Consider the following 12,817-nt stretch of genomic DNA (forward strand, 5'->3'; position numbering starts at 1 on the left):
TCCAGAGTGTCAGCTGATCACAGTCAGAGCTGCACCACCTACAGCCAGAACAGCCACCTCACCTACGGCTTCCTCTTCCCTCCAGGTAAAGCTGAAGGAGAGGAGTGTTAACACTGTTTGGATAATCTTACGGGAGTCAGCACAAGTATTCCAGTGATGTGTTCTCCTTACCTTAGAATGAGCCCCTTATATCTGCATAGAGAGACGGTCCTTGTTGATGGAAATTGTTCTATTGCCCCACCATATTTCAACAGTAGCCCAGAATGGACAAACCAAGCACTAGCTCCACATAGGGTCATTTGCATTTTTGTGTCTGCCACTGTAGTTGGCAGCCCCTCCGTGATAAGCAGTGGTGGAAAACACAGATTTTTTTTTAAGTGAAACTGCTTTATTCAGTGTTTTTACCAGCTTAAATCCCTGCATCTGTTTGTTTTGGATAACTCAGCTCCTGGCAAAAACCTCCTTAATAAGGAACACAAAAAGAATTCTAACTGGGAGAAGTTTCAGCTGGTTGCAGTCTGCAATCCTTACGGTTACATGTCACTAAATCCCCCTAAATATTCCACACTTGACCTTTAATTTCAGCATATTGACTTTATTTTTGAAATGCAAAATAAATAAAAAACTTTCTCCTCTAATTTTTTTCCTCATACATGGCCCTTATACTCTTCTTACTAATGATATCAGGCTGTACAGCAAATATTATTTATTGTTTACCAAGGCAACAATTACTCTTTTTGGGGTTATGATATATAATAACAGGTAGTTATTCAAAAATGTGATGCAATTTGTTCTACTCACATTTTGAACCCACTAAGCTGAAGATTTCTTTGTATTTAAAAAAAGTTATTTTGCTCACTAGCAGTCAGGACAAACTGAGCCTAAAGCAGCAAAACTAAGATTTACAGGTTATAACCTGATGTGAACCTCTTTACATTTTTCCTCAGTGATTCATACATTATCTAATGAACATTCCTGTGATGTTTCTAAGGTGATGATTTTTGATATGATCTTGTTTTGACATGGAGAGGCAGCAGAGGATAAACACATTAGTACGTGTTTTGTGTTTTTGTTGACAGAGCTGGCATCGTCTCCAGAGTCCAGATATGATGCTTCGCTTATCACCAACATCGTGCCCATGTACCCAGCCTTCAAGAGTGAGTCACTTCATTCACATTCAACAATCCAAGTTAATTTTAATGATCCAGAGTGGGAAACGAGGTAAACTGGGGTATTTCAGTGGCTAATACTGGAATCATTAAGTGAAGAAAAGTACAAGAAGTACCAAACAATGTGAATACCAGATAAAACAAAGGAGCAAGGTAATGACAAGAAAGGACAGACGATATGTCAGGTTCCCTTGTGTATGTAAATGTAAAGCATGAGTCATTCAGTGTTGTGGAGGATCACCTCTGACCTCCTTAAAAGCAACATAACAACAAGATGAAAAATGTGAAATGTGCACGTTTTACTTTCTTTACACCTTAAAAAGTAGAGTCTGTATTTTTCATTAACGCGGACCCAGTTTTTCCCCTGTTTTGTATCTAAGTGGCTCAAAGGAACAACAATTTTTAAAACTGGTCCAGAGAGCTGCAGCCAGCAGCTGTGAAACGGGATGCAAGTTGGGGCATGTTTGCACCATTAATTTACATCCACTAAAAGTGCTTGTTTTGCCTAGGATGGGGTCAGTTTGCAGAGAAAAAAACTTTTTGTTAAATAGTAAAGTCCGGGGCATCAGTGGCTTAGTGGTAGAGCAGGCGCCCCATGTACAAGGCTGTTGCCACAGCGGCCCGGGTTGGAATCCAGCCTATGGCCCTTTGCTGCATGTCATCCCCCCTCTCCCCCCCTCCCTCACACTTACCTGTCCTGTCCATTGAAGGCAAAATGGCCAAAAAACATATCTAATAAAAAAAAATTAAAATCCATTTTGGTTCACCAGAAACAGCCTGAAATCACCAAATATCACCAAACCCACCAGACTCCATTTAAATAAATGATAATTTTAACTTGGTAAAACACACTGCATTCAAAGTTGACAGAAACAATAATAATCACTAACTCTGATTTGGTTGGAATAAACCCTTAATTCACTCACTTAGATGTGAAAATGTACTGACTCTATACACACAATGTGATTTTGCCAAATAGGACATGCTCCTAGATCAACATCCCACATCTCATTCCAGGACCAACGTTGTAATCAACCAATCACAATCCTCTGACATCATCAGTGCACTACTCCTGTGCTTCTTTCAAAATTGCGTTGTGTTTCTTTTGAGCTAAGCTAGTTTTCCAAATTGAAGTTAATAGAATTGAACAAAATCCTCAGTAACACTGAATATAAAACTTATAAGCTACTGCAGGGTGAGTGAATTAGCACAGTGATGATGTCAGGAATGCGACATGCGATGTTGATCCAGGAGCATGTCCTCTTTGGCAAAATCACGTTGTGCGACTCTATACACACTAAAATTATTGTTCATTTAAATGAAGCCTGGTGAGTTTGTTAATGTTGCTTTTGGGGCTGTTTTGGGTAAAACCAAAAGGATCTTACTCCTTAACAAAAAGGTCTATGTCCGTAGGGGTCCTTTCCATAATGTTGTCAGACACTTCGAATGACAAACGGAGCCTGTCAGTGACAAAAACAAACACCTTTAGTGGATGTATATTGACCATGCAAACATGCCCTGAGTTGTTGCATTGCAGTCTGTTAAGCCACTGCCATCTGTAGCCCTCTCACTCAACTGGACCAATTTCAAAAACAGTTGTCTCTATTAGTCACTTAGACACAAAAACATGGGAAAAATAACAAAGTTACCCTTGAAATTGTAAAGAAAATAAAATGTGCGTGTTTCATGTGGTCCAGCTTTTTCATGTAGCTTTCCTAAAGGTCAGGGGTGATCCTTGACAACATTGATTACCCTTTTACTTGTTGTAATAACTGTTAAGTGACAGGATTGTCTTTTTGGAGGTCCAATACAGTAGAAACTCATCGTCCAAAACACAACTTTGGGACCATAATCCAGAGTTTTCAAAGCCTGTTACTGATCAGCATGGCATTCTTACCTTCAGAGATTACAAGCAAGTGGACAAAACAACAGAAATATACGGAAATGCAATAAAATCTACAGAAAAATAAGTCTGTGAGTGGATTTAAGCAAGAAGCTCGATGAAATTTTCATTGTAGCAAAATCTTGGAGTGTGTCTGTAACAGCTACAAGCTACAAATTCAAAGTCTCATTTTCTGCAGGGTTTTTTCATGTATTTATAGTCATTCTTGCCTCATTCAGCTGTCTGTGATTACCAGATTTATATGTCCCTTCTCTCTTCCTGTATATCAGTGCTGTCCAGTTGTATCACATAAGACAAAGAGACAGAAATGTGGTGATGTCAGGTCTGAGCAAGGACGGCCTGATACCCATTGTTTCTGCAGAAAGAGAGGACTTATCAGGACAGAACACACACTCTCTCTGAATCGCTGTCTCATGCAGATACACATAATTCATCATTGTTGTCAGCCCTGTGAACGGAGTGTGTGTCTGGGGAATTTATCAGTTCTCTTTATTGAGGCTGGGAAATGGATCGGCTTCATCAGGATTAAGAAGAAAACAGCAGGTTGACAGTTGAACACAGAGTATAATCTCACAGAATACAGAATAAACTTAAGTTTCCAGATCAGATTGTAAAAGTGGCTGCCAGAGGTGACCAAAACCCCCTTTTTAAGGCACTAAAATAATTCTAACTGTTGTGTCATAAGCATTATAAACACATTTTTATCATCTAGTCCATTAAATGATGTTTAACTTCTCGATTAAAATTTGACGTGGTCATTTCCTCAGATAGTTTATTTACGCCCTTCTCCTTTTCTTCCTGCAGCTGTTTTCTGGCTTCAAAGACAGAGTGTACTTATAAAGCAATTAGTGAAATTACTTAAAGAATTGCATTTAATGGATTGCTTGAATACTGATGTGCAGAAATTATGCAGAGCTTTCAAAGGCAAGTTATTCAGTTACATAAAAGGAAATGTTCTGTCTGGGGACTCCTTTGGAGAGGAAGCAGTTTTTGATATTTACCCCATGAGATTGTTTTTTTAATGAGCTACAAATTAGTACGTAAATATCAACCTGCAAATTAAAATATCAAAGCTTCAAAGATTTTTCTTTAAGGCACTGAGATATGTTAAGTTGGAACAATTTTGGATAGTAAACTCTGCTTATCACTGCTGTGGTGTAAAAACCTAAAAACCCTGCATTTTAACATGTTTTCATTGTAGTTGAAGGATTTTTCTCTAAGGGCCAACAAAGTTTTATGGTGCGCAGCCTTCTGCAACTTTTCACAGGCACTTACATGATGTTCATAAATTAATGTATTCTACCTATAAGAATAAATATAATAAATGTATGAATGACTTTATTTTGAGCAAAATAAAAACAAAACAAACAAAACATCAACAGACATGCTCAAAAAGGAGTAGGAAGAAGTGTACACTAATATAATCCTACCCCCTTCTCAGTATTCATGTCTCATTTAAAAAGGAAATTGCCAACAACTATCCCAAACTTATTTACAACCATTATTATGGATAGATAAACAACAGTCTTAGATATTAGATATGCAGACCCATCTCAACTAAGCCCAGATCAGCAGCACCCATCTTCATCTGCATACCTCACATAGCCCCCATATACTGTGTCTGTGCATCTTGTTAAAGTGCTCTATAGTACCTTCCCTTTTAATCTTTCCCTTTAACTCCTCATCTAACCCATTCCACAGATCCACCCCACACACTGCAATACACACTTATCAAGGTTGTACGATGACAATATTTTTGTTTTTGTTTTTTTTTTTTGTTTTTTTATTTTCCTCTTGAATTATATCCCTCCCCTCTGTCACAAAACATTTGGAGTATTGCCTGGAAGTATTTTATTTGTTGCTTTGTACATTATTTGTACTGTTTTGAATTTAACCAAGTCCTCGAATTTCAATGCATGTGACTTTGAAAACAGTGTGCTCCCTATATCCACCGTTATGTACAATCCTGATGGCTTTTTTTGTAATATGTGTAATGTATATAAACTGCTTTTGTAGGTGTTATCCCAGACCTCCACACAGTGATTAAGATGTGGTAAAATGAATGAGCAGTAGATGATATATAGTGAGTTATGCTCCAGTATGTGTCTTGATTTTTCCATAGCTACAAAGCTCAGTGCCAGCTTTCTTTGAATGTGACTTATTTGAGGTTTCTTTCTGATTTTGTGATCCAGTATCACTTCCACAAAATTATTTTCACACACTTTTTCTATATAAACATTGCCTATCTTAATTTGCACCAGTTTGTTGATTTTTCAATTTCCAAATAATATCATTTTAGTCTAAGTCAAATTTAGCGACAGTTTGTTTTTGTCAAACCATCTTTTCAGTTTATTCATTTCTGTTGTGATCTCAGTCAAAAGCAGCTAGTAGTGGTATTGTCCGCATATAACACAAATTTAAATGTTATGAAACTAATGGACATGTATTCATTTTTTCCCCAAAGAGATTGTTCTATTTTCCCAGTTTCAAAAAAACCTTCAAAAACATTTACAACTGCATTAACGTGCAGGTTTCCTGATCCAGTGATCCAGTAAATGGAGTTTAGGAATGAACCTTCCACACATCAGAGACTGATGACACTGTCTGACTTATTCTTAATATTTATCAAAAGGTCAGTATTTGCTTTGTCTGGTGTTATCTTACCTGTCTGTCTTGTCTTTGTGTCTGCAGGGATGTGGAGTTACCTGCAGGGGACGCTGCTGAGGCGTTATGCAGAGGAAAACAATGGCATCAATGTTCTCACTGGACCCATTTTTGACTACAACTACGATGGCCTCCGAGACACCACAGAGATGATAAAAGAGTAAGACTGTCACTGACAACTGGCAGAACACACATACTGACAGTCCTTATAATATAATACATATACCAAATAAAAAAAAACATCACAAATACACTGTTTAGAAGCTACAACACAAAGTATGTTACTCTGTGATCTGATGAATTGAAGGTAAAGTGTAGCTTGAAGCTCATTTTTGATCTTGGAAAAAAATTGGTCAGGAAAAAATATTTTTCAGAAAGTCTGCTTATGGAAGCATCTGATCAGGTTGCCCCCTGGGCACCTCCTGTTAGAGGTTTTGCAGGCACATCCAACTAGACCCAGTACATGTTGGTGGGACTACATATCTCATCTGGCCTGGGAGCGCCTCAGGATCCCACAGGAGGAGTTGAAAAATGATGCTGGGGAGAGGGATGCTCAGCAGACCTTGCTAAGCCTACTGCCTGTGTGACCCGGCCCATGATAAGAAAAAGATAATGAATGGATGGAAAGTTATATGTTGTCTTAATTGTGAAAACAGAATATTTTGATATCTAGTAATAACAAGAAAAATACCATAATACCATGAAATACAGTACAGGCCAAAAGTTTGGACACACCTTCTCATTCAATGCGTTTTCTTTATTTTCATGACTATTTACATGGTAGATTCTCACTGAAGGCATCAAAACTATGAATGAACACATGTGGAGTTATGTACTTAACAAAAAAAGGTGAAATAACTGAAAACATGTTTTATATTCTAGTTTCTTCAAAATAGCCACCCTTTGCTCTGATTACTGCTTTGCACACTCTTGGCATTCTCTCCATGAGCTTCAAGAGGTAGTCACCTGAAATGGTTTTCCAACAGTCTTGAAGGAGTTCCCAGAGGTGTTTAGCACTTGTTGGCCCCTTTGCCTTCACTCTGCGGTCCAGCTCACCCCAAACCATCTGGATTGGGTTCAGGTCCGGTGACTGTGGAGGCCAGGTCATCTGCCGCAGCACTCCATCACTCTCCTTCTTGGTCAAATAGCCCTTACACAGCCTGGAGGTGTGTTTGGGGTCATTGTCCTGTTGAAAAATAAATGATCGTCCAACTAAACGCAAACCGGATGGGATGGCATGTCGCTGCAGGATGCTGTGGTAGCCATGCTGGTTCAGTGTGCCTTCAATTTTGAATAAATCCCCAACAGTGTCACCAGCAAAACACCCCCACACCATCACACCTCCTCCTCCATGCTTCACAGTGGGAACCAGGCATGTGGAATCCATCCGTTCACCTTTTCTGCGTCTCACAAAGACACGGCGGTTGGAACCAAAGATCTCAAATTTGGACTCATCAGACCAAAGCACAGATTTCCACTGGTCTAATGTCCATTCCTTGTGTTTCTTGGCCAAACAAATCTCTTCTGCTTGTTGCCTCTCCTTAGCAGTGGTTTCCTAGCAGCTATTTGACCATGAAGGCCTGATTGGCGCAGTCTCCTCTTAACAGTTGTTCTAGAGATGGGTCTGCTGCTAGAACTCTGTGTGGCATTCATCTGGTCTCTGATCTGAGCTGCTGTTAACTTGCGATTTCTGAGGCTGGTGACTCGGATGAACTTATCCTCAGAAGCAGAGGTGACTCTTGGTCTTCCTTTCCTGGGTCGGTCCTCATGTGTGCCAGTTTCGTTGTAGCGCTTGATGGTTTTTGCGACTCCACTTGGGGACACATTTAAAGTTTTCCGGACTGACTGACCTTCATTTCTTAAAGTAATGATGGCCACTGGTTTTTCTTTAGTTAGCTGATTGGTTCTTGCCATAATATGAATTTTAACAGTTGTCCAATAGGGCTGTCGGCTGTGTATTAACCTGACTTCTGCACAACACAACTGATGGTCCCAACCCCATTGATAAAGCAAGAAATTCCACTAATTAACCCTGATAAGGCACACCTGTGAAGTGGAAACCATTTCAGGTGACTACCTCTTGAAGCTCATGGAGAGAATGCCAAGAGTGTGCAAAGCAGTAATCAGAGCAAAGGGTGGCTATTTTGAAGAAACTAGAATATAAAACATGTTTTCAGTTATTTCACCTTTTTTTGTTAAGTACATAACTCCACATGTGTTCATTCATAGTTTTGATGCCTTCAGTGAGAATCTACAATGTAAATAGTCATGAAAATAAAGAAAAAGCATTGAATGAGAAGGTTTGTCCAAACTTTTGGCCTGTACTGTATATCTTGTTTTAATGTAAAAAAAAAAAGTTTTATAAATCTGCTCTGTTTTTCTGAATTAATGAAAGAAAAGTTTTCATGGAACAACATTTTTTTATTAACAGGATAATAATCTTATTCATTCACAAAAAACAGGTAGATAAGTGTTATTTTCTGAAGTGAATGCATTACACTTCTGTAACACACTGCTTTACCTTTTTAATATCAATTCCCACCCCAATTTGTTTATGATATGACATACAGCCTCTTTGTATTGTTTGAAGACAAAGTATTGTGATCCGTCCAACCATCCATTTTCATGTGCACATCTGGGGCCAGGTTGCGGGGCAGCAGGCCAAACAAAGCACCCTAGATGTCCCTCTCCCCAGCAATGCTTACCAGCTCCTCCTGGGGAACCCAAGGCGTTCCCAGGCCAGATGAGATATGTAATCCCTTCAGTGTGTTCTGGGTCTGCCCCGGGGCCTCCTACCAGTGGGACGTGCCCGGAACACCTCTAACAGGAGGCACAAGGAGGCATCCTGATCAGATGCCCGAACCACTTCAACTGACCCCTTTGACACGGAGGAGCAGCGGCTCTACTCCGAGCTGCCTTGAGCTCGGAAGCATTGTGATGCACTTCGTTTTTTCCTCTTATTGTTACTTTGTAAGGTAAAATGTTTTAGTGTGTTGTTAGTTATGTTGGATAATGGTCGCAGATTAGCAGCTGAGTTGAGCAAATTTTTATGATATGAAGTAATGTACATTTCTTTCTATAATCAATCAGACAAATCATCAAACAAAACTAAAATAACCTAAAATACCCAGCTGCTGTAATAAATAACTCTGACCCCGGTCCTTTGTCCAGGTTCACAGCCGACACCCCGCCCGTCCCCACCCACTACTACACAGTAGTGACAAGCTGCCAGGAGCTGAACCAGACAGCGGAGGAGTGTGACGGGGCTCTCAGGGTCTTTTCATTTCTTGTACCACACCGACCAGATACCAGTGAGGCTTGCAATGTGAGTTCAGTCTCCAGCTGCACGCCTGGCTCGCCAGGCTGCCCGCGAGGCTACATTTTACAATGCTAATTGAAAATGTTAGCTGGGCTGCCGGGCTAATTTACTAACCTAACACAACCGTAACGCCTGAACCATTGCTGGGACCGAGCCGCTAATAACTCAAGCTCCGGAAGGTTGGGGATTCACATGAACGTACATGAACGCGCAGCCGGACCGGCTTGTAAACAGGGGGCTGGAGATCAACACAGAGAGAGGGTGTGTGAGGTCATGCTATACTCCAGATGAAATTACACCTCTAGTTCTTCACATAGCAATTTTTTAATTCCTTCAATCTAGAAATGATGAATTTCGCTTATTGCTCCTTTAAACGTGCGCTAGGATGTGTTTAAGATCATGACTATGATGTTCCAACGTCAGCTGTTTATCACCAGTTTTCAAACGCAATCTCCCTGTCATACATTCTCGTGTCAGCACGGTGGACGCAGAGCCTCCAAGCATTCCTATGAGACAGCACTGAGCAGGTTTTTTTCATGCAGCAAAGCGGTCATTGGATAAATGCAACAAAATCGTCACTTCCAGGGAGGCTCACGCCAGGGCCACACTGCCTGCGAAGTGCAGCGCACCGAAATTCTGGTGTGGATGACACAATCGGTTGGAAAGGAAACTGGCTTCACTTCCCGGCGCTTCAAGGCTATTCGCGGCGCTTCCGCGGGCGGTGTGGCCCTGGCGTCAGCTTCCCTGGGACCTAATGGAGCAGCAGGCAGGAAAGGACGCTTGGTGTATGAATGACGATTGGAGGAATTGTCTAAAAGGCTGAACCCCTTTGTGATTGACAGCGCTTCACATTTCGAGCTCGTCCCATGCGGATATTTGCGAGTGGAGTCTTCTGACAGAAATGTCGAAGCATAAATTTAAAATGGTCTGGAGCTGGGCCAGAAAGCTTGCGACCTCATTCCTTTCTTCTCAAACAGACTTTCGTTGTTTTCTATTAGATATCAAAAACTCAAAATACTCAGAGGTAAAAAATCACTGGAGACACGTAGAATCAGATGCAAATGAGTTTAATGTGCTCGCAGGCAACAAACACATCACAACTCAATGAGTCAAGCTCCAGAGCAAGACTGAAATTTCTTTGTTTGTGCACTCGTTTTTATTGTGAAGATTTTCTGCTGAGTCGTGTCTTTCTTAATCCTTCCCACTTGGCTCTGATCGTAACAATGTCACATTTCTGCTGAGTTTCCACTTTTTTTCCTTTCATCCTACTACCATAACGGTGTCATATTTCTGCTGAGTCTTCACTTTTTCTCCTTTCATCCTAAACCCCGTCTCTTTACTTGTACTCGTAATGTTTTCCTGGACAATCTAAGACTGCCTCCTCTTACCAGGGTCATATCAGGACAAGCTGTAATTCCCCGAACTTTCCACCAGTGTTTCTGAGCCCATCCTCATGCTATTTTTAGAAATGATGCCTAGGTAATTCTCCACCACAATACTTAAGTGCTCAGTGAGTGTGTGTGTCATAAGAATACATAAATAATAAACCAGTGTGTGACTTCTCAGTGCACAGAGTACATTGCTTCAACACGTATCTTTAAAGGTCAACTTAAAGGTACAGTATAAACACTTAAGTAAACATTACACTACAAGTGCCGTCCGGAGTTCCTTATTTCCGTAAGCGATCTAGCTCATTTTCACTGTTTGTACAGCACAGTTCAGATGTTTAAACCCATCTGAAAATCTTTGAGGTGTGTTTTTGCTGTGGTTCTATCTGCAGAGGTCTCTTCCTCTCCAAAACAAACAGACCCGGTAATTCAAACCAGTAAAATGCTAAATAAAGCAATTTCACCTAAAAAAAACAACAACAGTGTTTTCGGCTCATCCTAAGGTAATAATAACAAAATTATTTGTGTTTTCAGGTGATTATATACTTAAGAAAACATAATTATTATATTACATTACATTTCTGCAAATATACCCCCCCTAAATCCTACACACTAGAGCTTTAAGTCAGCCTCAGGAACTGTTATATCATTTTGATAAGCACTGATAAAGACAAGCCGCAGCAAAATCAGACCAAACTTCTGAGTCGAGGGAGACTGTGAAGGCCTGTCATTTGTAAAAGGACTTTTCAAGGACCAGCAAACAGCCTTTTTTAATGATTTGTGGGACTTTTCCTTGATCCCATTCATCATGTAGGTATGTGTACTGTGTGATGTGGACATAGTGACTGTGTGCTTCCATAAATATTTGGACAGCAGCTAGACTGACACATACTGCTAAGCTTGTGCAAAGCAACATTGTTGATCATAGAAGGTAACATCAGCTATGAGTCATAGTAGGTTTCCTAAATGTGTCAAACATCACAGTGCCAACAGTTAAACACAGAAGAAAAAATGGATCTGCACAGCTGAACAACTGTAGGAAATTCTCTCCAACAGTGGCTCATAGAAATCTGATTAAACTTAGACCTCAACAATGAACATGAAGGCCTCTAGTTTCGCAGACCGGGCGAGGCGGAGGTCAAGCGCACCTGCGTTTCGCCAACTGGTTGTGGCCAGGCGGATTTTGCAAGTTTGGCACACCGTGCGCCTGGCGCAGCTACTCCTCTTTCCCACCTCCGTCCCCCCTACCTGCGCTGCGGAAAGAGGGAGGAGAGAAGGCGTGGAGTGGGTTTTACACACATCACACCAATTAAATGAGCCCCTCTCCTCACCCTTAAATGTGCCGTGCGAAGGCGTAATGAGAGTTTACTCAATTCGCCAAACTTCTCCCAGGAGGAAACTGATGTTTTGGTCCGGGAGGTCCAAGCTCGCAGTGTCTGAATATATGGAACTGCGAGCAGACCTCCACGGGCTGATGATGCAAAGGTAGCCTGGGAGGAGGTCACCACAATTGTAAATCAATGTTGCGTTTCTCTCGTGCGCGCGCTCTCTCTTTCTCTCTCGCAGTCTCACTCTGTTTCTTTTCTTTTGACTTTTCTAAGATGACAGATGCTGAATATATACTCCCTATCTGATGCTGTGGCTGTTTGTGGTTGGCTGAGAGGGATGTGAACTCATTAGTTTGCAGCTGTGTTAATCAAATCAGGTTGGGTTTCCACTACGCGTGCCAAACGTGCCAAACGGTGCCAATCCCCTTTGATCTGACATCAGATGTGACGGGACAGTCGATATAGAGATACATTTATGTGCTGATTGCAGATAGTTGCATTGAATAGTGTTTTTTTGTGGGTATTTATTGCATTGTTAATGTGCCTGATATTCTGGAAACCTGCCTGTGAGGTTTTGGTGACGTGTGCGCACTGTCCGCCGGTCAGCCAAACTTTGGCGGCTGCACTCCACCTGTGCTGACAGTAGACCTGGTTTCAGCTGGCGAGCTTTTAGCGCACCTTCGGCGACGCCTTTTGGCACGAAACTGTCACTGCGCCAAGCTGGATCTGTCGACACCTCCCCCTGCTGCGCTGCCACACCCATCTCAGCGCACCTCGGTCTGCCAAACTACCAAACTGAGCGCGCCTCGGGTTGCGCTGCTCGAAACTAGCTCTGTGCGGGGGTTGCCCGCTGCGCCGGGAAACTAGAGCCCGAAGTCTGACATGCACCATCTCACGTTATTCTCCAGTGTGCTGATCAGTTGAGAACAATTACACTCAGCACACTACCCTTTTTTCCACATTTCTTGGACTCTTTAGTTCACTGCATGATTCAGAGGTGTTTTGGGATTTAAACTGGAAGCTTTCTTGATTTTGAACAGACATTA

At 41.4% G+C, this 12,817-nt stretch overlaps 1 protein-coding gene across 1 annotated transcript in view; it reads left to right on the forward strand.

The window, feature by feature from the left end:
• Nucleotides 1-12,817, forward strand: part of enpp2l (ectonucleotide pyrophosphatase/phosphodiesterase 2-like) — an 85,414-nt gene that overhangs the window by 36,201 nt on the left and 36,396 nt on the right. Inside the window, exons 21-24 of the mRNA XM_033637624.2 lie at nucleotides 1-85; nucleotides 1,080-1,157; nucleotides 5,764-5,896; nucleotides 8,908-9,061. The exon at nucleotides 1-85 is cut by the window's left edge and continues 57 nt beyond it. Of these exons, the coding sequence (XP_033493515.1) occupies nucleotides 1-85; nucleotides 1,080-1,157; nucleotides 5,764-5,896; nucleotides 8,908-9,061 (450 nt within the window). The remainder of the gene's footprint in view (nucleotides 86-1,079; nucleotides 1,158-5,763; nucleotides 5,897-8,907; nucleotides 9,062-12,817) is intronic.

The sequence above is a fragment of the Epinephelus lanceolatus genome, chromosome 16, assembly GCF_041903045.1.
Source record: "Epinephelus lanceolatus isolate andai-2023 chromosome 16, ASM4190304v1, whole genome shotgun sequence".
Taxonomy (NCBI): Eukaryota; Metazoa; Chordata; class Actinopteri; order Perciformes; family Serranidae; genus Epinephelus; species Epinephelus lanceolatus.